At 43.5% G+C, this 27050-nt stretch overlaps 1 protein-coding gene across 15 annotated transcripts in view; it reads right to left on the bottom strand.

Moving 5' to 3' along the window:
* The window catches only part of LOC141795659 (regulating synaptic membrane exocytosis protein 1-like), a 261446-nt gene that overhangs the window by 164744 nt on the left and 69652 nt on the right, over nt 1-27050 (bottom strand). For 14 of the 15 annotated variants that reach the window (XM_074676630.1, XM_074676634.1, XM_074676637.1 and 11 more), the window contains exons 3-4: nt 10058-10268; nt 5841-5852 (exon numbers count right to left, since the gene is read on the bottom strand). In XM_074676630.1, the coding sequence (XP_074532731.1) occupies nt 5841-5852; nt 10058-10268 (223 nt within the window). The remainder of the gene's footprint in view (nt 1-5840; nt 5853-10057; nt 10269-27050) is intronic. The other variant, XM_074676632.1, reaches the window with a different exon arrangement.

Raw genomic sequence — 27050 nt, 5'->3', positions numbered from 1 at the left:
TGTGATTGTTTATTGCATTAAAATGTGCCTGACACTCTGGAAACCTGCCTCTGAGGCTTTGATGACATGTGCGCACATTTGCGCCTGTCACCAAATTACAGCTGCGCTGGGTGCGCTCCGCCTTGCGCCGAGGATAGACCAGGTTGGAGCTGGCCAGCTTTCAGCGCACTTTTTTGGCACAAATTGTCACTGCGCCAACATGAATTTGCTGACACCTCCCCCTGGTGCGCCGTCAACTCCCCCTGGCGCGCCGTCACACCCATCTCTGCGCAGACGGTCTACCAAATTGTCAAATTGGCAGCGCACGGCAGTGCGCCGCACAAAATTAGCACTGCGCAGGCTGCGCCAGGCTTGCGCCAGGCTTGCGCCCCCTGCGCTGCGCCACGAAATTAGAGCCCTAGTCTGAATACAAGAGCAGATTTGCACAGTTCCAGGTTCTTCTAAAAGCTTTTATTTTGAAATCACATAAAGTCAATATTTAATGCTGCGTTACTCACTGACAAACTGATTGCCAAACTTTGGTATGAGTTTTATTTTGAGGGTCCTCAGACCTACCATTTTACTGGAATATATGTGCAATGAGAAATCAACTCAGGGCTGGCTTGACCATCTTTTTTGAAGTGAGAGCTGGATTGACTGCAGTAAATCCTGCCATGGGGGATGCTTAGAGCTGAGAATTGTAAACAGCAAAGATCTGCCCCGTACAGTATAATCTGCATTCAAAACAAAAGACATGGCAGCTTTTATTTTGGTCTGGTGGTGCTCCATGGTCATTTACATGTTGCGGAAACCCTGCAGTCAGTGATATTCTGTACGGTTCTCATTTCTTGAATGTCAACATACTGATGTTTTTTTCACCTTAAAGGGCACTGACTGTTTATGCTGTGAAGCATAGATATACTGTGCTACCCATAGCCTGTAAATAGTATGGATTGCATGGCTCTGGCTTAACCATTTTAGGGTTTTGAAGCCAAAGTACCCCTGTCACAGGCACCACCATTGTGCAGCGAGTCAACGCAGTAAAGAATTTGAGTGGAGCCAGGTGGTAAAACATTTTTTTATCTTTCCAGAGTATTATCTTTTCTTAGCTCTCCTTTCTGATGTAGTTTACTAATCCAGAAAATTATCAGCTGTCAATCATCATTAAACATGACATAAAACCTTGTTTTTTAACCTCTAATAACTAATAAAAAAGACGTTTTTTTTAAGAAAAAAGAGGGTTTGAATACAACGCAGCCCAATAATATCTTCATATTACCACAGCATACATATGTGAGAAACATTTCTACCAGCTGTATTTATTTTTCAAAGTTTGGCCACAGCCCATCTGGAATGAAGGGGAGACAGAGTTTTGACCCATACTGCAGCCAGCCACCACAGGAGCAGTTCTTGTAGAAACCTCACTTCGAGTTGAGCAAGATGACCTCCATTTTTTTGTAACAGTCTATGGTACCACCTTCCAATGTACAGTGTGAGAATTGAACACATGTTAAAACCTGAGTAGTATATTTACCCCATGTGAAAGTCTGACTAAGTGTATGACCAAGGGATTTATATTGGGGGCAATAAGGCAGACGGGGGATAGCTTTAACCATAGGGGATCAGTTTGAGGAAGTGTAAACCCCCACTGAAGTTTGGACATGTGTTTTTTCTCAATCTCAACAAATGTCGTGTATTGACAAGGGTGCAGGCAGCTGTCCTGTGGAATATTTATCACCTCAGCTCAAACTGTATATAAGCCAAGACAACCTCTCTGTTGGGAGAGAACACCTAGCAGAGGTCTTCTTTCCATGCTGCATGTGAATAAAAGGAAATGGTTCATCACACTGTTATTTTGTAATCTTTAAAATTATTTTGAGTGCAACAGGAAAAATTTCCCTGACAACAGCAGGGCCTCATATCACTGCATTCCTCACTCACTGTTAGAGAAACTTCTAGGTTACATTCACAAAGGCGTTCTGGATATTGCAAGCTGTATTTATACTCCTAGTAATAATAATGATAAATTTTATTTATACTGCACTTTTCATTTCATTTTTTCAATTCATTTAGAAATCTCAAAGTGCTACATGAAAAGTTTCAATGTTTTTTTAATGTACTATTGTAAGTTAAAAGCCTCTTTAAAGAGTAATGTCTTTAAGTGTTTCTTACAAGCATCAACAGACTGTGGGGTCCTGAGGCTCGAAAGGCCAGGTCCCCCATAGTCCGTAAATTAATTCTGGGTGGGTGGAAAAGGTTTTGGTGTGCCGATCTTGAATTCCCGGTTGGGGTTTGCTGGCTGAGGAGTTCTTTGAAGGTAAACAGAAACATTAACAGTCATCTGGACATAGCTACACACTTTAAACAGAGCGTCGTTCAGGCCCATATTTACCTTGTCAACACTTACACTTTGAGTGTTTAGTTGGGTGGAGTAGAAAAAGCAGGCACAGGAAGTTTCAGATGGCTGTGCCAGGCTAGATTAATCAATCCCTGAGTAATGAAATGAATCCATGTCAAACAGTAATTCAAACCCAGTCTGCTGTCCAGCTGTACAGCCAAGCCTACACGAGGCTCAGAGTGCCAAAAGTTTCCTCTTTAGAGCTGCTGATTGTTGTAGGATGCTTTAACAAGGGAGCAAGCGCGCCATGTACAGCACACCAAAGCACTTGGACAGCCGTGGTGCTTGTGCCTGCCCAAGTATTATCAAAGTGCCGGTTTGGCAGCTGCCCCGAGGGAAGCCAGCCAAGGCCAAGTCAGGTCCTAAACCTGACCCAACTACACAAACAGAGGAAGGAGAAAGGCAATTCTCTCTGATGACGATGTTAACTCTTGTTTAATCAGGCTGGAAGATGAAGACCACTTTACAGCACTATATTAACCACCCCACCCACCCCCCAAGGTAACCACCAACAAGCCCCAGAGCAGCACCTGTCCTCCATTTCTGCATCCATCTGTAAATGAGCAGTTAATGTTAAGTTACTGCAGAAAACAAAGACACTGACTTTACTCATGCAGCAGAGACAGTATATTACTCTACACAAAATTGTTCTTTACCTCTTTATCTGGGTTTTGATTCTGAATTCAAATGCATGACAAATGTAGGAAAAAAAATCACCTTTAAAAGAGCTGACAGAAGAAAGCCAGAGTCAGTAAAGTGCAGAAGAACTAGATATGAAACAGTTTGTGAAAAAAAATCCAAACTGTTCATTTTACCTGGCTCAGTTCAGGGCGCATGGGTCATTTAGTTTATGTTAGTTCCAATTATACGCATGCACAACACGAGGCTAAAGAGTACAGCAGGACAGCTGTGGAAGGAGGCGTGTGTGTTGCTAGTGGAAAAGTCAGAGTTAGAGGATGTGTCAGTGGCATTGTATTATTCTACTGTAAGGGGGAAATTTTAGATTCATTGTGAGCCCTGATGATGGTAAGAAATTAGAGGATAAAACCGTGACTTTTTTCCTGAGTTTGGAGAATTTGACCTGAAAGCATGTTTTGACCTTACTCCCAGTTACATACAAATGGATTATTATACAAATTGAGGGATGGCCTCATATCGCAACTTAAAGTAACATCTGGGACAGCCAATAGAGACTTTCCTTACTGAAGAGTTAGCATGTTAAAAACTAGCATCATCTCACCCAGCTTAAATGGTGTTTCCATAGACTATGAAAAAAAAAAAGATGTCATATCACTCGGCTCAAAGTGATGTCTCTACAAAAACTGCTCTCCCTGGTGGCTAGCTACAGTATGGGTCAAAAAATTTGGCTGCCCAGTCATTCCAGATGAGCTGTAGTCAAACTTTAAAAAGTAAATACACCTGGTAGAAATGTTTCTCAAATCTGTATGCCATGGTGATGTTAAGATATTTTTTGGCTGCATTGTATTCATGTCCTCTTTTTTTCTGAAAAGTTTCTTTTTTATTTGTTATTAGCGGTTAAAAACTAGACTTTATGTCTCCTTTAACAATGACTGACAGCTGTCCTTCTTGTGTAGTTTTAGGGATTGTAAAATATGTGGGGAGGGAGAGACAGGAAGTGATTAGACCCTCCAAAGGACAAAATAACTATTTTTGTCACCTGGCTCCACTCATATTCTCTCCGAGTCTCTCATAGCCTCTACTGCACAGACTCTGGCTGCACAATGGTGGCGTCTCTGACGGGGGTACTTTGGCTTTAAAACTGTAAAATGGTAAAAGGCGGAGCCACGCTGTCCACCCGATATACAGTCAATGGGTGTTTCAAATGGCAAACTGCCTCATTCTCTCAGGTTTTACAGGACTATAACATAAAAGATAAATAAAATGTGTTAACGAAGGGTTATTGGAACACATGGTATTCTGATATGGTAAAAATAACAACAATATACATCAAACCGAACTAATAACTGTGACCACAAAAGCGTGATAAGATCTGAACCATGGGTTTTGTGAACTGTTCCATCCCCAGGAAGAGGTAAGTTTCAGAGGTTAAATCCCCACCTTGACTGTTAACTAGCCATTGTGCTTGTAGATAGACCCTCACAGAATCACAATCTATTGTCTGTCAAATCTGTGTGATGAGTTATACAGACGGCTTGAGAGCCAGCAGTGTCCTCAGACAAATCCTGAAGAGTGTCTGTAACCAAGTTCCGCTTGTGACAGCACTAACACTCAGCATCCGTGGGCATTGAGTCACAGCTCAGACATTTACACCACTGAGTATTTCCGACTCTGTCTTGATGTCCAGAGTACAAACAAAAGAATTACGATACTTGATCAAACTTACACAAGGCTACAACCGGCGTAGCATAGCTTGTTTACATTCCCTACAGCTGAAAGGAGGAGGGGGATGGAGCGCACTAGAGCTGGGCGGAGGGATAAATGACCAGTTAGTTAGGTCCGGGTAAATGTTTTTTTCGAGGACTTAATGCACTTAAAAAATATTTTATGTAGCGTACTCTTAAACTGTGGTATTACTTTTTGATTTTAGTTCTTGTAGGCGGAGAAAATAGCCTTTGAATTTGGTACCATTTCTCCCTGTCTATTTCCTCGTCACCATCGATTACAGTTTGTGTCTTACTGAGGGAGAGGAGACAACTTTCTACTGTATCTAATGTCCTTAGTGGTCACATAGAGCTCATACAACCCCACTTCAAAAAACTGAACTATCCCTTTTAGTGTGTTGGAAGTGGCTATTAAAAGTGTGTTTCTAATCTGCGTCATTTCACACTGAGTTTACACATCCTCTCTGCGCTTGCATGGAGCCGCGTCCTCCCACACGGCAACTTCTCACTGGCTTAATCTAAAAGTGTCTTACTGCACTGTTTGTCTCAGTGATCTGCCTCTGAGGTACAGGATGCTTTCCTGCATGTGATGCATGCTGGGTGATGACTTGAGAAAATCATGGATGAAGATTGTTTCAATGCATGTAGTGAATCCTGTAGTTGTTTTATTTAAATCATTAGAGAGGTATTGTCCCTGTCCATGCTTCATTCTGTCCTTCTGGTGCCCCTGTAGCCCCTTACATGATTTACAACTTAGAGGGGTCTAAGTATCTCTCTCTGGTGTTTTTAAAATCCTGTTTTCAGCTTCTGCAGCCAGCCTCAAGTGGACATTCAAGCAACTGCAGTTTCTAACCCTTCAGCATTGGCTTTGTATTTGATATTATATTCAATATTTGAAGAAATTGACAGAACATGCTTAAGGCCCACCTCACTGCTACCACTGAGATAACCCACATGCTGTAATGATGGACACATGGATCAGTGGGAGTCTGAAGACAGCAGTTCATGCACACTGTGTGGACGTGTAAAGATGGACTGTCTCACAGGTTGCAGGCAGAATGATGTGGTCCAGAAAAGAAAAAAGGAAACACAGCACTCACCACTTTGTCCTCCTGCAGCCCAGTCAGCCATTCATGTGAAATAAAAAGAAAGACAGCGTGAGTGTGAAAACGATGATATTTGAGAGCATGGCAATGATCGTACAATCCAGGTGACACAAGATAAACCACTTCTCATCCAGGTTATACTCGCATAGAAACAGCATTTCACACAAAGTGTGATGGCTTACATGAAAAACAGTTGCTATAAGGCCAGGTGTAAGCTATGTTAAAGAGTCCATCCGACAGAGTTTATGATATAAGGGAGTTAATGACTTTTTCAGACTGGTTATATTTCCTGATACTGTTTAGAAACTTTAAAATATGACACTATTCACACATTGATCTGTTTAGATCAGCAGCATCACAGGTAGCCCAGTGAGAAGAGAGAAGTTCATAATCCTGCCCAGTTCCTTTTGAATGCATTGTTTTTACTTTTCTAAACCATGTGGTTTCTAACACATAAGATGACTCTGAAAACATTCTGGCTCTCAGAAAACAGAAAACACTGACTACTGCAACCATCATGCCCTGAGCCATGTGTGATATCAATGATAGCGGATAAATGGTGGTGGCTTGCACACTGAGTGTTTGTGTGTGGATATGTGTGTGTGTGTGTGTGTGTGTGTGTGTGTGTGTGTGTGTGTGTGTGTGTGTGTTTGTGGAGACATCCACCTGTAATAGACCTTTGCCTCCAAATACAGCTGCAGCCACAGCAAACTAGCAAGACCCTACAGATCAACTCTTCCCATGTCAGTAATTAAGACGTGCTTAGAAATGTGTGTGGTGTGTGTGTGTGTGTGTGTGTGTGTGTGTGTGTGTGTGTGTGTGTGTGTGTGTCTTTGAGTGTGTGTGTCTTTGAGTGTGTGTGTCTTTGAGTGTGTGTGTGAGGTCATTAAATGTCATGGGGGCAATGCAGGGGAGGGGAAGAGAGTGGGAGAAGGGACGCCACTTCAAGTGCCCACACACACACACACACACACACACACACACACACACACACACACACACACACACACACACACACGCCTACACCCTGGTGAGTGTATATAGGGCACCTCCGGACCCCTGGAAGACTGAAATGGAGCGGGAGACCACCCCCTTTGTCCACAGCTCAGTCTAATGCCCAATTAACCTTTACCAACTCCTGCCTGGGTCACACACACTAACACACTAACACACTAACACACATGCACACACACACACATGCACACGCACACGCACGCACACACACACACACACACACACACACACACACACACACACGCACACACACACACACACATACACACACAACACACACACACACAAGAGAGATAAATAAATAGTGTATATATCGACACACACCCTTAGCATGCTACACACTCTCTTTCAAACACATGGCTCATCACCTCCACCTGACTCCAGCATCTGCGGCCTGCTACGGACTGATTGGACCGGTAGCAAAAACAGCTTTACGAGCTTTAAAAAGAGTGAGACATGAAACAGTCTCAGACCAAAAGCTTTGTTTGGGACTCTACACAGTGTGTTGTATGTGTGACTGGTAAAATGTGAACGGCCTTTAAAGAAGGAAAAGAAAATCTGGAAAGCTCAACATATCATTGAGTGTTTCCCCCTACTTGACTCTTATTGACCAAAACCCCTCGACAACAGTTATTAACTCCCACTAACATGGACAACGCCAGAGACTGACTGATCACAGCTGATATTAGATTTATTCAGAGTGTGTAATGATCACAACCACCTGATGGCCACAGTCAAAATTAGTGAAAAGCTCAAATGTAGCATGGAGGGAATGAAACTGAAGTCATGACCTCCTGACCCAGCCAGGCACAGACCACAGAGTTCGGTTAGTCTTATTCTTCATGATGTAGACAGCAGGATTGAAAAGTGTATTTCAACGTGCACACAAATATTTATTGTTATATTTACATATGCTAGGGATATTTGAAACCACTTTTTTTTTCAGACTGATACCAGTGCAAGCACTGCCTTTTGAGTATTCACTGATACCAAGTACCAGTACTACTTTAGATACATAAAATTTTAATTAACACAAATCATTTTGAACAAATACAGTACAGTCACTCTGCCAATAAGTCCAAAATCAAACACATACGACTCTCTCTGACTTTATGATTTGTTTTTAATTAACAAAAGTGCAAAATAAACAAACAAAAAAACTTACAACTCTCAGAGTTTTAGTGAGCTCCCATATTATGCTCCTTTTCTACAGTTTAATATGGATCATTGATGTCTTCACAAAATGGTAGTAACATGTTTTGGTCCAAGAAGCCAACAAATCAAGCACCGCAGCATTGTTTCCAGGCTCACACAGGGCAGCACCATGTTCTGAGTGCACAATGTTTAGAAAACAGCAAAGCTTGTTTACCGTAACATTTCAGGCTAAAACAACAGCAGCTAAAGTAAGCCTCCTGAAGCTAACACAGAGACAGGGGGACACTGACAAAAAGCTCTTACATCTGCTCCACAGCACAAAGCATTTAAAATACTCACATTTCCAGGGTCTGAGGTTAGGTGGTGAATGGTTGGTAATGTGCCTGGATTCAAGACCAGTCTATTGGCTAGCCCTCTCTCGTACTGTCCAAAGTTGGAAAAGCAGTCGGCCGTGAAGTGACAAGCACACACATGCACAGTTTTACTGAGTGTAGCTGGCACATTTCCTTGATAAATGAACTCTAGCCACTTAGTCTTGTCTTCTTCTGAGATGGGAAGCTTGAGCATGGAACTATTTGGCTGTTTACAGCCTAAAACAGCGCAGCACTTCAACTTTGGCATTCTGAACAGCAGGGGGGGTATCTGCTCCTGTGGACCAACCAGGTTAGACTTGCACCTGATTGGTCAAAAAAGGGAATTGCTGACGTCGGCAAACCCCGGAAATTCCAAACAGCTCGTTTTAGGTCAGGGTTTAACATTCACAAGCACTACTAAGTACAGGTTTTGTCATTAAATGTCACATTTTGTGGGCTGGGAAGAAAGCCAAAGACCCACAAATTTCACTAAAATACTTAATAAGGTGATTTATATGGGACCTTTAAATAAACAAAGTGAAAAATGAATCAGTTTAACTGTTAACTCTCATTCATATTGTCTGAACAGAGCCTGATGCACATTTGCCATTATGTCAAACTGCGGCATTGTAGCACCAAGGAGAACTTACCAGGTGTACGATTTTTTGATCTTTAATATCGGCTGCTGGTATCGGCAGCCTTCACATACACCCAATACCTTGAAAAAGGCTGGTATCGGTAATCTCCCAACATATACATACATAAACATGTGCGCAAGAGAAACCCACACATATATAATACATTTATATCTTGTTACGTTTATATATATATATGAACTGTTCAGTCTGCATTTACAAACTGTTTGTCATCAGTGAACCTTGCTGTATTTGTGTGTGGGTACTTGAGATGGCCCTGAAGTGGTTACTCACCAATGCATTTTTTTTCTCCGCAGGAAAATGTCAGTAGCCAATCAGATGTCTCCCTATACAGCCAATCGCAGAGTGTAGATTTAAGGATATGTTTTATTGTGATTGCTTCAGCATTGCTCTAACCTCAGACTGAGTCTGTGCACCTGGACGTAATGCTGCGTTGGACTGTTGTCTGTTATGGTAGATTGAACACTGTACTATTTTGTTTGTATAATATATCAAACACTGAGTGCTATTACTAAATCCCTAACCCAGAGTATCTGCACTGCAGCCAGCCTGGAGCTTCTTGTCTGGTGCCCTGAAGCCACGCCCCATGGACTTTTGTGAGCTTCGGATTTTCAAAATAAAAGCTTGTGTCTGCTTCTGAGCCTTGTGTCCACCTGTTCCTTTACTTTGTTGTTTTTGAATAGACAGAGTTATGGCATTCACATCATAATCTCTGACAGAACACTTGAAAAATGTAAACCAGATTATACAGCTGATGGACCGATTTTAGATGTGGTGGTGTCCATACTGTTGTTAGTGCGTCTGTATGCACAGATGCACACTACAGTGACCACATTAAATTATTTTACATTAATAAATGCAATTTCGTTGCACTTGTTGCAATGACAAATAAAGTTCTATTCTAAAGGTTCATATACATTAGCCTGTGTTGAGATGTATTTGTGAATCCTCCTGTGTAAATTCCTGAATAATGACAGTTATCTAACTCCATGACAGACAGCAGGTTTTGGGTAGAACTTGTTAAGTCAGTTACCGTGTTGGAGCGCAGGGAGACTCTTCCCCCACAGCGGGCACAGAACTTGGTCTTGCAGTACGAGCACAGGTTCCCACAGCCGTCTGCAAATTTGGTCTTGTGGCAGATGCCGCACGTCGGTGCATCATCCCTATGGACAGCAGAACTCGCCGCCACCGAGGCCTGCCGGATTACCGTCTCCCTGTAGCTTGACAACTGCTGCTGGATACCTCTGTGAGAGAAGGAGAAGAGGGGAACATGAAGGTTCAGCTTGCTGGAGGGATGAGCATGTTCTGGTTTAGTTTTAAAAAGATCAGAGTGTAATCTGATGTGGACTGGTGTGTGACCCTTCAGGGTCTCCCTCTGTCCCAGTGTGAGCAGGCAGAATCAGCTGTTTGGCACTGGCAGAGAAGATTTGGCTTGACCCACAGACTCAGCTCTGCTGCCCATCCCAAAATGCATGTCCCTGGCAGATGAGTTTCCATTTCAAAGACAAATCAACAGACTTTACAACGGAATAAAATTTATTACCAAGAAGCATTGTTACCAAACATAGACTGCTTTACCTTTAGTGCTTTGTTATGTTGTTAGCAGGCTAACATCAGGGGCTCTAATTTCATAGACCAGGCGCAAGCACAGGCGCACCTGCCCTGCTCCGGCCTTGGCCGCGTGGACAGGGCGTGACCGGCGCACTTTGCAAGTTTCCTGCAGTGCCAAGAGAGGCGCAGTCAAGGTGCAGTGGAGCGCAGAGGAGCGCAGAGGAGCGCAGAGGTGCGCGTCCACGCCTCCCTCCGCGCAAATGGCAGAGAGGGAGGAGAAAAGCCATGAGTGGGTTTAACACAGCCGAACGCTGTTTTCACCAATCAAATAAGCGCCTCTCCTCGCCTTTAAATGCCCTGCGGCTGAGGTGCAGCGTCTGATTGGTCTGAGTCATCCCCAGCACCACAGAAACAGTGTGCTGGAAAGACCCGGTGGTGGAGACGTTCAGAGCTGCTGTCCCTGCAGCAGGAGAATGGACAGCGGGGCGCATCGGAGGACAGCGGGGCGCATCGGAGGACACAAAGCGTCACCTTGTGGGCCAGCATCCGGGACAGATGTAATCTGTTTCTTTGTCATTAATAGGAGTACAAATTTAAGAGACAGTTACATAGCTGGCTTATCCATTCAGAATACTTTTGATCCACCTGCACCCCGGGTTTATCTTCGCCAAGCAGAGCCTTTGGTGATATACTGTATACTCTCCCAGTGTCTCTGCCTCATGCTCCTTACACTAATGTACTCCATCTTTTTAGATCACGTTAAAAATAAAGACTGAAACAGAGAAATATGGGAAATCACGGGTAAATCTTGAGCGACATACATTTATTTTGTCTCTTTTTTCTTGGTCTTTTCTCTCCCTCTTTTCTTTGAATTAAATGAAATGAGAGAACCAGATATATATTCAGTATCTGATGTTAAGGGTGTCTATTGTTTAATTGTAAAATGTGCATCAAACTTCCAGCTGCTGTCAGGGTAACTTTCCATTATGACAAACGGCTTTAATCTGACATCAGATGTGACAGGACAGTTAATATAGATACAAATGTATATGCTGGTTCAGACGGTTACATTAAATAGCCATTGCTCTGAGGCTTTGTTGACATGTGCGCACATGTGTGCCTGTCACCAAATTACAGCTGCGCAGGGTGTGCTCTGCTTTGCGCAGAGAATAGACCAGGTTGGAGCTGGCCAGCTTTCAGCGCACTTTTTTGGCACGAAATTGAATCTGCTGACAACTCCCCCTGGCGCGCCGTCACACCCATCTCTGCGCAGACAGTCTACCAAATTGTCAAATTGGCAGTGCACGGCGGTGCGCCGCACAAAATTAACACTGCGTGGGATGTGCCAGGCTTGCGCCCCCTGCGCTGTGCAACAAAATTAGAGCTCCAGGGGTCAACCAAAGCAGACTTTGGCAGGCCACTTTTGTGCTTTGGTGCATCAGGCGTTATCAGCCCTTCATCACGTCAGACTTATTCTCCTCTGTCAATGCAAGGGAAAGGGCTGCACTTTGTACAGAGAGTGAATGAATGACAAAGATCTGACACAGCTCTCAAAGAGGCTACAGGAGCTGAATGAACCAAAGTAGAAAGAGGTGTTCACTTTATAAGAAAAAACAAGTTTTGCTGAGACACTTTTGGACAGAGGAGGAAAAAAGCGTGAACATAAGACAAATTAAACACTGAACCTTTGGACTAAAATAGTTTCATGAGCAAATCGATAAGTGCTTAGGAGCATGGCAGTTCACAGAAGCTGCTTTCCATACATCCCACACTTGGGGTCTTTTTCAGTCCATATGTTCACTTACTGAAACACATACAGTAGCGTAATTCAGTCACTCTGTGTGTTAATGTGCAACAAAAACCTGCGCACAGCGGAGCAACACTGTGTTTAATCTGTAACCTGCAGACCACAATGACTATTTCTTCCAGAAAAAAAAAAAAAAAAAGCTTCATCTGTAAATTATTTACTATGTTGAGTAATTTAATGTGTATCTTATTGTAATCTTTATGTTTTGTCAACAGAGAGACAAATCTTATAATTTCATGGGGCTACAGACATTGTATATAAGATTTAAAGTCTTTTGGAAGGCAGCCATGTTTTTCAACAGTTAAGGTTATAAAAATAAAAATAAAAAAATGAAATAAGGTAAAATAAAATATGATTTAAAAAAAATAAATAAAGTAAGCCCCGTACAAAACTACAAAATAAATTAGTATGATCTCCTGGTGGTCCCTGCTATTTGCAGGGAATTTACTGTTATTGGTTTTAAAAATATGGTGCACCTACAGATATTTGAAAGAAGTTTTTTTTTAAGATCACTTAAGTGTTGAACGAACTGAAACGCTGAAGAGACAATGAGTTTATAGAGTTATTTGAACTAAAAACACAATTAATTGATTGAATCGAGTTCTATTTCATCCCTCCTGACCGCCAGAGGCGGTGCTTCAAGCACTGGATATCATCGTCTCGCACATGCGCAGGTCAAGTACGTATACCAACAAAGTCACATGTGACCCCTGAATGACCCCCTGAATCCATAAGTTCCAGAGTCATCAGAGGATATATCCCTTTTCATCTTCTCGCTCGCGCATACGTGGACCGGTCTGTCACGGGCAGCCTCGCACAATTTGGTCGGAGCCGCGATCGTTGACTGTCCTTCGAGGGGCTGTGACATACTGGTTTGTCTCTTCATCAGCGAGGTAAGCGTACACTCGAGGTGGCTTTCTGTAAGTCATAGCTAAGGATTGTTGGCTGCAGCGTTCACGCTCACGCCAGTGATTCTTTTGTTCAAGTAGTTGTGACTCCGTGGCTATCTGTTGTACGGTGGTGCCAGCGCCTATATGAATTTTCCCCCTGTATAGTTTCTTTTCCGCGGCTGGGCCGTTGTTTTTTGTTCAGGAGTGTTCGGGTCCGAGCAGCTGTTTTTGGTTTCTGATTCCGCGGTAGTGTACGCCTGGTTACTTTGTTAGAGGTAAGCCTCGTTAGCTTTGTCACGGCTGTTTCTTAAGTAGCGGCTCGCGATCGAGCTCTGCTATGGTATGGCGATAGAGTACGCCTCATTACCTTGGCTTGGTTCTGTTATTTATTTAGTTATTCTGATCGGGGCAGTGCTGCCACTGGCCCTTGGTAGTTTGGTAACTGTTGACGGGAGGCTACGGTGTTCACGCCTATGCCCTCTTTGTTAGTGGACTGGTTCAGCCCCTTTGACCTGTACTGGGTGCGTCACAGTCGGCAGCAGTGCTCTCGCTCAAGCCGTCAGTGGTAGGTGGGGCTCATCGGGGCACGGGTTTTCAACTAGCTGAGTTATAGCTCCCGTGGGACAGTGGTCTCGCTCTCCCTTCCGGCGTGTGTGGTTCTCGGCTGCCCTGCATAATGTCCCATTCGTGTGTTGACTGTATGGCCCCTTAGGAGCCGGAGGATGGCCATGACCGCTGCCCCATGTGTCTGGGCACAGAATCTCTGGAGATCCCTGCATGAATTGTGGGTGTATGCCCTGGGCTGTGCGAGTGGCTAGGTTGCAGGAGGTTGAGCGTTTGTCAGGTGGTGTAGACACGCCCGCTCTCGACCTGGTTATTTTCAAGTCCAACACAGTGCTCACTGCTCAGTCAATGCTGATACCGAAATGTTGGCTGCTGCCTTAAACACAAGCAAATCATATAAACTTAGTTTAAAAACATAAGCATAAATTAAATAAAAAAATGTTGACATAAATTACATGAAAATAATAATAACATAAATTATGAAAAAACCATATAATATGAGCTTCAATAGATAAAAACTTGGATTCTGTAACAATTAAACCATTACAGATGCTCTAATTCATTGCTCCACTACGTTTCGTCGCAGCACAGCGCACAGCCAGTCAGTGCAGTAAACAAGCTCGTCAAAATACACCCCTATGTTGGTGCTGTGCGGCACTGACAACTGCCTAAAACTGTCTAAAATTGGTTGGGAAAATGTGTCGGATTAATTTAAATCCTAAAGGCCTTGTCAAAAACTATAACTAAGGGAATTTTGTCTATCACTTTAGTTAGTTTCAGTTAGTTTTGTGAACACAAGATACAGTTTTAGTTTACTTATCGTTTTTGTTTTCTTTTCTAGTTTTTATTCGTTTGAGTTAACTGCAATGTATTTTAAATTTTAGTTTTCGTTTTTAGTTTCGTTTTAGTTAACTATTACAACCTTGGTTGGGAGTATCATACCTGGGGCTCTGGCTCACCTGCCAGATGTTCCGCAGGCAGGCCAGGCGCCAGTCAGCGCTTTTTTCAGACGACAGCCTCTCCAGACTACTTTTGCTGTTCCTCCATCGGAGGACTACATTACAGAGTTGCATGCCTGCTGGAGGGACTCGAAGGCCTTCTCCCACTCAACCTCTGATGCCCGGGCTCTAGTGGCTATGCAGGATGCAGCTAGGCATGGTTTGGGTCGCATGCCTGCTGTGGAGCCAGCTATTGCATCGCTGATAGTCTCTCTGGATGAGACTCTAAGGACAGATGCCAGATGTCCTAGACCTCAGTGTAGGGTCACAGGTGAGCTTCTGTCAAAGGCGTATGATGCAGGGGCCCGCATGGGCCGTCTGGAACTCCCTCTCCAACCTTATGCTGGCCCTGTCCTCGTCTTTACAGCAGGTGCCGGTGGATGCGTCTGTGCTGGGCTTCAGTGATGCCTCTTTGCAGGCTTTTGCCTTCATGACTAGGGAGCTGGGGCGTTTGATGTCTACAATGATCCAGGCTCGGCGCCAGGTGTGGCTCGCCCAGTCACCCTTAACAGATGCATGTCAGAGAGTTCTCCGCTCGGTGCCTGTGGAGCCAGGGGAGCTCTTTGGCACGGCGGCAGTGGAGGCCTTGGAGCGCACCGCCCAGGCTGGGCAAAAAAGGCAGCAGCTGGCTAGCCTTCAGAGAACGACGCCCACCCGCAGGGCCAGGGTTACCCCGGCGGCTCTTTGGTGCTGTGCTCGGCCATCATCCTCTGGTAGCCTCCAGCAGCCTCAGAAGGCCGTTCAGAGGCTGGCACATGACTTTCATGCCCCTAGCGGCCTACCTCCGCGACAGTTTAGGGGTACCACGTCTGCCCCCCACCCTCCCAGGACTTCTGGGGGACAGGGTTGCAGATACTGACTCCCCAGGGCGGCTGTTTTTCCCGGCGGCAGCTCGATTATTGGGCTGCATGCACGCCGGACCCCTGGGTAATTCCCACCCTCACCCAGGGGTATGCCTTGCAGTTTCGACGCCTGCCTTAAACCTCTGGCCGGGTCAGGGTCACCACAGTAAGAGACCCGGCCAACTTCTAGTCTAACTGTCCTGTTATAGTTACTGACCATACACCTCTCTGGGAGGCTCTGAGTTTGTCTTGTAGGTACTTGGGGATCGGTGAAGTAGACGGCCTGCTGCTGTGCTCCTGCCAGACTCCAGCTGCTACGGCTTTGGATTGTTGCCGGGAATGGCCAGCTGGTTTCACCTTAACTGTCGCCACACCACCACTTCATACTGCGTCTGTCTCTCTCTCCCTCCCTTTCTGTGTGTGTGTGTGTTTGTGTGTAAGCGTGTGTGTGTGTGTGTGTGTGTGCATGCGTGTGTACCCCCCCCCCCCCCATTATTCTCTCTTCCACTCTCTCTCCTCTATCTGTCTCTCTAACCCCAACACAGTCGAGACAGATGTCTGTCTAACATGTGTCTGGTTCTGTCCGAGGTTTCTGCCTATTAAAGGGAAGTTTTTCCTTGCCATTGTAACTTGCTAAATGCTGCAAAGTCCTGTACTCATGGTGGATTAAGATAAGATAAGACTCCCTATCTTGTCTTGATGTTTGGTTTCTGCTAATAAAATTTTATTAACGTTTATGGGTCTAGACCCGTAAATGTTTTTGTAAAGTGTCTTGAAATAACATTTGTTATGATTTGGCGCTATACAAATAAAGATTGAATGATTGATTGATTAAAAAGCTCTGGCACTCAGCCAGGAGCTATCCACCCTTCTGGCCAAGGGTGCCATCAAGCCGGTGGACCCTCACCTTCAGCCAGGAGGGTTCTATTCCACATATTTCCCGATGCCCTGCCGTTTCATATGCTGACTACAGCAGAGGTGCTGCGCGTGGTAAGTCATCAGGAATGGTTTACGCTGGTAGACCTAAAGGATGCATACTTTCATATTCCGATTGTGCCGCATCACAGGCAGTTCCTGCATTTTGCATTTCAGGGGGAGCATTTTCAATTCAGGGTTCTCTCCTTTGGGCTGTCCCTCTCTCTGAGGGTTTTTACCAGGTGTATGGCAGCGGCTCTGGCGCCTCTGCAGTCGGCAGGTGTAAAGGTCCTGCCCTACCTCGACAGTTGGCTGATTTGTGTACCATCTCGGACTCCTGCCTGGGGCTGGCGGTGAACATGAAGAAGAGTCGCTTGGCCCCTTCCCAGCAGATAACGTATTTGGGGCTAGACCTGGACTCAAGCTGTATGCAGGCCCGGCTGTCCCCTCGGCGTGTGGACAGCATCCTAGACTCACTGTCCAGCTTCAAAGGGGGCAGGAGGTTACCTTGTGTCCGGTTCCTGCAGCATGTGGGCAAACTGACAGCTGCGGCCCCAGTGATTCCATTGGGCTTGCTTGCACTGCGCCCCCTGCAGAGGTGGATCCGCATCCTTTCCTTAGATGCCAGGCGACACAGAAGCAGGGTGATCATGGTGTCGTGGCAGTGTGTCCGTTCACTGTCCCTGTGGAAAGAGAGGCCGTTCTTGGTGACAGGGGGGCCCATGGGTTCTATCCCGTCACGCAGAGAAGTTGTGACAGTGGATGCATGTCCTGCCGGGTGGGGTGCTACTTGGCAGATGAGGACAGCGTAAGGTCAGTGGTCGGTGCAGGACAGTGTAAGACACATCAATGTGCTGGAACTGTATGCAGTGCATCTGGCACACATGCCTTTCCTGCAAGGGCGGCATGTGCTCATTCGGTCAGACAACAGGTCAACAGTGGCCTACATCAATCACCAGGGAGGCACCAGGTCAGCACAATTGCTGCAGGTGGCCAAGAGTCTGTTGATGTGGGCTGTTCCCTGCCTGATGAGCCTGCGGGCAATGTATCTGCCGGGGGAACAGAACCTGGTGGCAGATTTCCTCCCCCGGCACAAGCCTCCACCAGGGGAGTGGAGGCTTCATCCAGAGATGGTGAGCCACATTTGGACTCTCTTTGGGGAGGCAGAGGTGGATCTGTTTGCCTCAGCAGAGTCAACACATTGTCGCCTCTGGTTTTCATGGATGGAAACATCCAGCCCTCCCGGCCAGGACGCCCTGGCTCATGACTGGCCTCGGGTTCAGCTCTATGTGTTTCCCCCCTCTGCCTCTGATCTTGCTGACTTTGCACAGGGTCCTCCAGCAGGGCCACAGGCTTCTGCTGGTGGCTCCCTTCTGGCCAGGAAGGACTTGGTTTCCTCTACTGCACAGGCTCTGCCACAGCTCGCCTTGGCGTCTCCCAGTCAGGAGGTACCTGCTATCCCAGCTGCAAGGTCAGATCTGGCATCCAGATCCCGGGCGACTCAACCTGTGGGTGTGGCCCCTGCAAGCCCAGAACCACTCTTAAGTGGATGCAGTGAGCTGGTCAGGAACACCATTAGGGGGGCCAGGGCTCCGTCTACTCGGATACAGTACGAGAATAGATGGAAACTATTTTCAGAGTGGTGTGAGTGTAGACGTCTACATCCAGTCCGCTGCCCGGTTGCAGTGATCCTGGAATTTCTGCAGTACTTGCTGGATAGCAGGATATGCTGGATATGTAGCTGCAATTTCCAGCCGCCATGTCTGGGTGAAGAAAGGTACAGTAGGTTCACACAGGTTAGTCTCTCTCTTCCTTAAGGGTGCCCTAAGGTCGCGTCCCCCAAGGGTCAGGAATGCCCCAGCATGGGATTTGCCCCTGGTGCTGGATGCGCTGTGCCAGCATTCTTTTGAGCCCCTTACAGGGCTTAAGTGGGTGTTGTTTAAAGCGGCCTTCCTACTCACTGTCATCTCTGCCAAACGAGTGGGGGATTTGCACTGTGATATCCAGTGCTTGAAGCACCGCCTCTGGCGGTCAGGAGGGATGAAATAGAACCATTGTTACATTTGTAACATTTGTTTCTTTTGTAGTTTAATATAAAAGAGTGTTTTTATTAGTCTCTATTCTGTCCCTCTAGTGCCCATAGCATGTTTACAAGATTTACAGCTCATGGAAATCTTATTTTTCTCTCACTGGCGTTTAAATACAAAAACTCAATTTCAGCCATCATGAAACACTTTGCTTTATCAGCTGTCTCTTACCTCTGATTGGCCAGCCTTCTGGAGGCCTGTTGGGGCTGTAGTTATGGGCAGACCTGAAGCCTGCCCCTTTAACCCGTCATGAAGCAGTTTAGAGATCCTCACACACAAAGTGTTTTTATCAGTTTACAGACAGACTCAGGGATTTCTACAACACATCAATATATTTAGAGGTCTAAAAGTCTGCACATGTTCATTCTGAACATCCAGCATTGTTACTTATATTCATGTTTAACATATGAGAAAGCAGAATACCTCCTCTTTGATATTTATAAGATAAAAAAAACCTCTGAGTTAAACATTGTTGGTGCATAAAATCCATAGGTTAAGGGTTTGTATAATATAAAGAAACAGTTTGAGGATTTATGAATAGTGAATATGTAAACAGTCAGATAAAAAAAGAAGTTAAACCAGAGAAAGAAGGAGACAGCGGCGGCAGTGAGCCCATATCACCATTCATTCTGTTTTTTTTGTTTTGGTGCGATCAACTTTTCTACGTCTTCTTGTGTTTGAGGTCACTTTGCTACCTTAAAGAACTCTTCAGATGGATGTGAGAAAGAAGGGAGAGTTATAAGGCGTGACAGCATGTTGATGAATTGGATTTCACAGTGAAGAGATTGAGCTGAAAGCAGGAACAGGAGCAGAGAGGAAGCGATGAACCGAGAGTCTTAAAAGGAGAGTTTTTCTGGTCATCTTACAGGAAGGTCTCTGTCAATCACATGTTTTCACAGAGGATGATGAACAAGACAGCTTATCAGCTTCATGAATCCTTAACATGAATTAGAAGTTAACATACTGAATGAGGAGTGCAAAGAGATAGTAAATACAAGAGTAAAAGAGATTATAAAACAAAGAGAAGGATGCAGAGGATGACGAGGAGGGGAAAGAAAAAGAAATGAAGAGGTTGAAAGGTGTAACTAAACCACGTGAATATCCACACAGATAAAGACTCTTTAGATCCTCAGAAACTCTGACCTCCTTCTTGTCCAGCCATCAGTGCTGACGACAATAAAGTCTCAAAGCTGTAAAATCTGAAAACAGGTAAAAGGATGCAGAAATGCACCGAAATACCAGCTGAAATATTAGTACCAGTCAATACTCCCCACAGTGAATGATTAATGAACACTAATCTTTCACAAAGAGCTTAGGTGTGTAATGTGAACACCTGATGTTTGAGCCACTTTAAAGCTGAAAGGTGGCTCTGTTCATGTTTCTGCATCTGTTTCACGGTAACAACATATCTCAAAGCTTTTGTTGGTGCACAGAAAAAGAACTGTAGAGTTTTTTTAAGGTTTAAACAAAGGTTGCTCTACAAATTTGAATCACGGTATTTCTGTCAAACAGCATGTGGGATGACTTTGTAGGGTATGAAAAAAGAAAAGCAGCATCGGTACCTGATAGTATGTTTTAGTGGACTCCTTTGTTCATGCTCTGTCACAACTTTTATGTATTTATTTATATATTATATACATTGCACAGAGATTACTCTGTGTGGTGTGTCAGGTCAGGTGGTCAGGATAACTACACAGGTATGGAAATGAAGTAAACTTAAAATATTTTCGAATGGAGACATTTCGATCGCTAAGTTCCAGATCCCTGTGAACAATGTTGTACTCAACTCCAGGACACGAACTCTAGTCCAGATATGTTGGTCTCATAACTTGACTTAGACTTGTGCGCAGATGCCTCGGGCTTAGACTCAGACTCATGCTCTGACTGCATTGGGGCTTGGGGGAGGACTTGTGCTTGTTTATTAATAATAGAATAGAATAGAATAGAATAGAATAGAATAGAATAGAATAGAATAGAATAGAATAGAAAACACTTAATTTATCCCAGAGGGGAAATTCAGAAAGAGTCACAGCAGCAATCAAGAAAACAAAAGTAAGAAAGCGTGTAGAAAGTCCAAAAAGGTCAATAACAATGATGTTGACGACAGCTTGGCCATCATTCTCCAGTCAGCCAGCCTCCACCTCCACAGGGTCCAGGACAGACATTTTTCAGCAGTCTTTTCAGTCTTTTTCTCCTGTATCCTTTCTGCTCACATCAGATGAACCTCTTCCAATGTGGCGTTCATGTCCAGTGTTAGCTCTATTAGCCATATCTGTGAATAGCATGATGCAACTCTGCCTTCTGGGCACTACTAGCTCATCTGATCAGCCATCTCCACCTTATCTGGAGATAGATCTTAGGTTCCCAATAACGATGGATGGAAGGACAGGTCGATTTTGTCACTTCTTAGCTCTCACTGAGTACCAGCACGTCATCCTCACCTCCTTCTCCTCACCTTGTGGGAAATCATCAGGCCTTGCACCAGTTAGCGTTAACATGCTAATAACTGATTTCACAGGTAAACAATGCAGCCATGGTCACATGTAGGATCTCCAGACAAACACAGGAGCAAAAAAAGTAAAAATATCACTGAAGACAACAAGTTTGGTGTCTACACACAACAAATGAACCATACAAAGTAATGATCCACTCCAAATGCAAAAATTATGAAAAAGAGATGAAAAAAATTACAAGAAAGGACAAGGAACAGAGAGCTGCTGTAACAGGCAGCCACAACGGGGCGGTGCCTAGCAACAAATAATGCTTTATCAATTTTTATTAATCATGTCCTCTGGTATCAGGTCCTTATAACAGATCAGTATAAGTAACAGCTGGCACCTCTGTTTGTTTACCTGAGTGCACATTCACGTGCGATCTCTTTCAGGAACTGTGTGAGGCAAGGTCAACACAGGCACTACGGGTTGTGGGCTTCCCTTTTAAAGATTATGGTTAGGGATGGGTACCAGATTAGGTTTTTTTGTTGTTACGGACTTAATTCTGTCTGTCGTACTGAGTACCGACTCATTTAAAATCAAACGGTACCATGATTTGGTACCTAAACACATCCTTATGACTGTGAGGGAGTGAAAGAGAAGGCAATTTTCCATACTGGACATGAACACAGCACCCCTAGTTAATATATTGAGAAATAAAAAATGTTAAATTGAAAAACTTGGAAATTTTAACATTAAACAAATTTATATCTATTACTAGGGATGCACCAATCCAACTTTTCTAGATCCGAAACTGATACCTGGGCTTTGGGTATCAACCGATACTGATCTGATACTGGTGTTAAATAGAAATCTGCATGCCCTACTGTGGGCTAAGACTGGTAATGTTTTGGGTAAAAGGCAAAAAATCAGTGTATGGAAATACTGAATTTGATATTTTTTGAACTATGAAAAATGTAAATGTTTATCAGAAAAACAAAGCTTCAGAATTTAATCAAGCTTCTTTCAACTATAAACGTTTATACCCTGTAGACTGGTTATGCAGCAAAAAACAAAGTGCATTGAAGGTAACATTTTGAATCAAGTAGCTGAGAGCGCCAGAAATACAACTGGTTGACTGGATCAGCACCATGGATCGGCCCCTTCCCACTGATACCTATCCAGTTTTGAGGGGCACTGATACACTGATACACTGATACACCGATACACCGATACCCGATACCACTTTTCAGTATCGATGCTAGAGTTAAAATTTTTATCTCTGTATTTTTCCTTCATATTGCGATAATGGTGTTCTATCATGGTTTTCCAACATGAAATAAGTAAAGTCTTTTCAAAACATAATTCTGATTCTGTTCTGTGTTATAAATGTACACATCCTACATAGCAGGGGGAAAATATCAAATACTGGGTTAGAAAAAGGCCTTGCCCACAATGTGCTTTTGGAAGAGTAGCTTATTCCATTTCAAGCTTAAAGTGCACTACACTGGTGAGCAAATTGGGTCTGAGGAATAAAGAATATTTGCAGACAAAAAATGACTTTTTGCATTTTGTTTAAAAGGGTGAGCAATTAACTAGTAACCTTTTGGATGCCAATACATTTGTTAAAATTAACATAGCTAGATTCTCGTTGTGTGAGTTTTCCTAAATGTATGTTCTATATGTTTTTCTGAAACCTGTAAGGTTGTCTAATGGAGCACTAAAGATTTCTGAGCTTTTATTCCTCCAAACCCTGCTGCTGTAATACAGATGGCTGTATGGCTGTGGCATGACACATAACATTTCATTTGCGGGATTTTTCCGTTCCTTTCATGTTTTTCGGGGACAACAAACAGACATACACAGAGATACTGACAGATTGGTGACTGAAGAACAGAGGGCGAGAGTACAGGCTCAGAGCCTGAACCATGGGCAAAAAAAGGAAACCTTTTGAGGCAGCTGCTTGGTCTACCGCTTTGTCAAGCCAAGGTAGGATTCCTAAATCATTTAATGTTTTTTTTTCATATTTATCATCATCACTCACAAGCATAGGCGCAAATCCCGCGGGGGACGCAGGGGTCATGTCCCCCCCCCCTTCCATAAAGTTGTCCCCCCTAAAATATCCAGTTGTAATTAATTTTCTAATAGTAATGGTTTTTTTTCAATGGTGTAATACAAGTCATGCTACTTAAAACACAATGATTGACGAGTTTAACTATTGAAAGATCACACACACACACCTCTCCCCGCGCGATCCTCGCAGTGGTTTGATCCAACCTATTTCTTCCGGCAGGGATGCTGTAGCCGCGCGCGCACATGCACACAAATAAACGCATACAGACAGAGCGGAGGGTCGCGGTCAAGTAAGTAGCTTTCATTGAAAGACTTATCAATCATAACTTCACTTGTTAAACAGACACACAGAGAAAATGAAAAGCAAATGTCAACTCCTTTGTCCGAAGTCTGACAGTATGCTTTAAATAAAATAAAAAAAGGCGCTGATTAAGATTTCCATCCGATGTGGTGCACACACACAGACACAGACTACAGAGCGCCAAGGATCGTGATTAAGTGCATTAAAACACTGAACAATTTTAGACAAAGTTATTTATCACACAGTTTGTTGCTGGCTAGCAAACAGCTTCTCCTTTTTGATGCAAAGAAGGCTGTGACAGATAAGACGGACAGGTGACATGCTGACATCCTCGTCCTCTCATTTATGACACAAATATTAAAACTATTTAAGATGCCTGTAGTGAGATAGAGGCCTCTCTAGTGAGATTTATGAATTCATAGATGAAGCCATTATTTATTAAAGTCTTATGTTGTATTCTAGATTTATTGATTTGAAAATAAAGTAGTAATGACTTTGACTTAGATCTTGAATAGATCCAGTTTCTAATTCCATTCTGACTGTTAATTTACACCCCTTATTGTCCTCCAATTAAAATCAACACTTTTTTCATTAATTTGGATATAAAATAGTAATTGTTGAGTTCATAGTGTTGTGGACCTGTTGCTTCCACATTCATGCCAAAACATTTTTTCATGAACTAAAGGAAAATTAAATCTAGGCTGATTATCCATAGTTGGGACTAGTCACTGTTTAATATCACAATATAAAACAACACAGCAAAAATTATAGCATTTATTTTTATGTCCCCCCCTAGGAATCAGTCTCTGAAATTTTACTGTTTATTGTCCCCCCCAACAATGAAACGGGATTTTCACCCCTGCTCACAAGAAGTAAAGACAATAACCTGTACTGACAGAACAACATAATGTGGTGCTAGACAGTGCTCTGGCTTCATCCTCAGAACAAGAGTCTATCTAAGGCATTTTATAGCTACATGTTTATTGGATAAAAAGAAGGGTAAAAACAAATTTATAGCAAACTAGCACAACACTTGTTTCCCCTTTCCCATCAGCAGAAACACCTGCTGACATGCCAGCAGCCACTCCGTTCGGACACAGCGTCCGTAAGAGCAGGCAGGATATTTATGCCTCAACTCCATCAAAGCTCAGCAAAAGTCATATTTTTCATTGGCATATATTTTATTGATTACGAAAATAATTAGACCGTAAAAATCCATAATTGAGCCACATCACTGTTCAAAGTGCAGGGTTCAAAGCGTGTGAAAAAATGTAGCAGCTTATAGTCCACAATACGGTATTCAGTTTGCGTCAAAATGTTTATTTTGATGCCACTGCTTTTGTTCAAAAATTGGTTATATCGTATTTTAGGTTTTGGGGTTTGACCATAGACACTTACCTATAGCAATGTGCAGCATGTGTCCAAAACAGGGTAGATGTCATCATGCACACCAGACGCCTTGTCTGGTGTGCATGAGCTGTTTCGCTTCCAGCACACCGGTAAATGTTTGATTCCTCTAGTGAGCCACGTCACTGACTCGGTGCTACTGGCCTAAAAGGGTTATTTTTAGAATGGCTGTGGCAGTAAAGTGACTAAATGGACTAAATTATGTGTAACAATGCTCTACCACAGTAATTACGGTATTGCAAAATTCATTTTGTGGCAACATATGATACCTGTGATGGTAATGAAACAGGTTCCACCCACCCTCTTGCGGTTCATCCATATTTATTGTATATGCATAAAAAGAGAGGAGAGGGGACAGCTTCTTACTTTTAACAGATATCTGTCCAGGATGCAACCAGAGAAGTGGGTGGATGGCAATGCTAATGTTACTTTGACTGTTGAAAACACTGTCATGAGCTAGCTAGCAGCTTAACATTATAGCCTCTTAAGTCACTCAGACAGCGGTTCAAGGACAAGTTGTGATCTGGTAATAACTTCACAAATATTCATCCTTAAACAGACCAATTCAGGAACATAACATTAATACATTTTGACTTATGTTATTTATCTAGTTTTCATGATGGGATGATGATGGGCTTCTACATCGTTGGGTTCACATTTCTCCTCATGGAACTTCACCATACGCGCAAAAGAGCACGTGATCTTTAGCACACAGTGGAGTTCTGCTCCAACATGTTCATAGACACAAACACGTGCACGCATTTACACACACTGACAAGATCATTCCTTAGATGCAACACTCGCTTGCCTGCACACACACACACACACACACACACACACACACACACACACACAAACACACACACACACACACACACACACACACACACCCTCCTGTCAACAACGTCACCCAGGTCAGCTGATCTGCTGCTGCTTAAGGTACCAAGGTTCAGAGGGGACAGAGCTTTTTCAGTCGCCACACCCGAATTGTGGAATGAGCTTCCCCTCCACAAAAGGCAAGCCCCCTCACTGTCTGCTTTTCAAAAAACGTCTTAAAACCCATTTTTTTCTTTGGCTTTTAACCCAGCTTGAGACTCTGCTCATGTTTTAGTATTTTATGGTTTGTATTAGCTTTCATTAATTTTTTCATTGTTTTAAATTATTTTAAGAACAATGTAACAATTATTTTAATTTGTGCACCATTGTTTTAATGATATATTTGTTTTATTTACTTATTTATTCCTGCAATACTTTTATGTACAGCACTCTGTTTCAGCTGAGGTTGTTTTAAAGTGTTTTATGAATAAACTTGAGTTGAGTTGAGTTGAGATAAGTGTGCATTACTGTCTATAAAACTAAGCCAAGGTCTCTAATAGAGACTCATTACTGAACTGTGATCTTTATGCTGTAACAAACATGCGTAAATGATAAACTGAGGTAGAATACTGGTGAAATTACGTTTCTTAAGAAACTCCAGGTTGTCGTAAAGAGTTTAGTATTCATTCTGCCCTCAAACAAAGAGACTAATGTAGAGCTGTTCTTCATACAGAGGCATGATGCTCTGATTTTACTGCTCTAGCCTACTTCAGATTAAATCATCTGGATGTGCCCCTCGACTTATAGGTGCTATTGCAGAGGCCTGAATGAATTTTGTGATGCAGCTCGAGTTTCTGACCCCAACTAACAATAACTAAATGTCAGTACCAGCCCTGATTTTATCCATCCATGCAAACCTACCCGGATGCTTTGCAGCTGCTGCATTCACATCTGTAACTGTATCCTGTTATTTATTTAACCACGTTCTCTAGCAACAATAAACCCTGAGTCAGCCAAAAATCCGATTTACAGCACAGCTCAGCAGGTGAAAAGTAGAACAGGTGAAACTCAAGTCTACCAGTGACATCAAACGACAGCAGTGTGCTGTAATAACCACACATCATGCAGTTGGACCGAGCTCAGAGCGGGGGATAAAGAACCAGGTGTGGTAGACACTAGTTATTAAACTCTGCAGAATAACCCTTTAAAAACATGATCCAATGCTGAACAACTGACCTGTCTTGAAACCTTAAACTGATAAAGACTAAAATTACTCCATCATACACTGTCAGTTAAACCAGCTGAGCGACAGGACTCTACCGAAACACCTCCAACTCCTATAT

This window comes from Halichoeres trimaculatus, unplaced genomic scaffold (assembly GCF_033239565.1).
Source record: "Halichoeres trimaculatus isolate MK-OKI-2021-1 unplaced genomic scaffold, fHalTri1.1 fHalTri1_scaffold_8, whole genome shotgun sequence".
NCBI lineage: Eukaryota > Metazoa > Chordata > Actinopteri > Labriformes > Labridae > Halichoeres > Halichoeres trimaculatus.
Note: the sequence above shows the minus strand (reverse complement) of the source record. Positions and strands in the feature narration are given on the sequence as shown.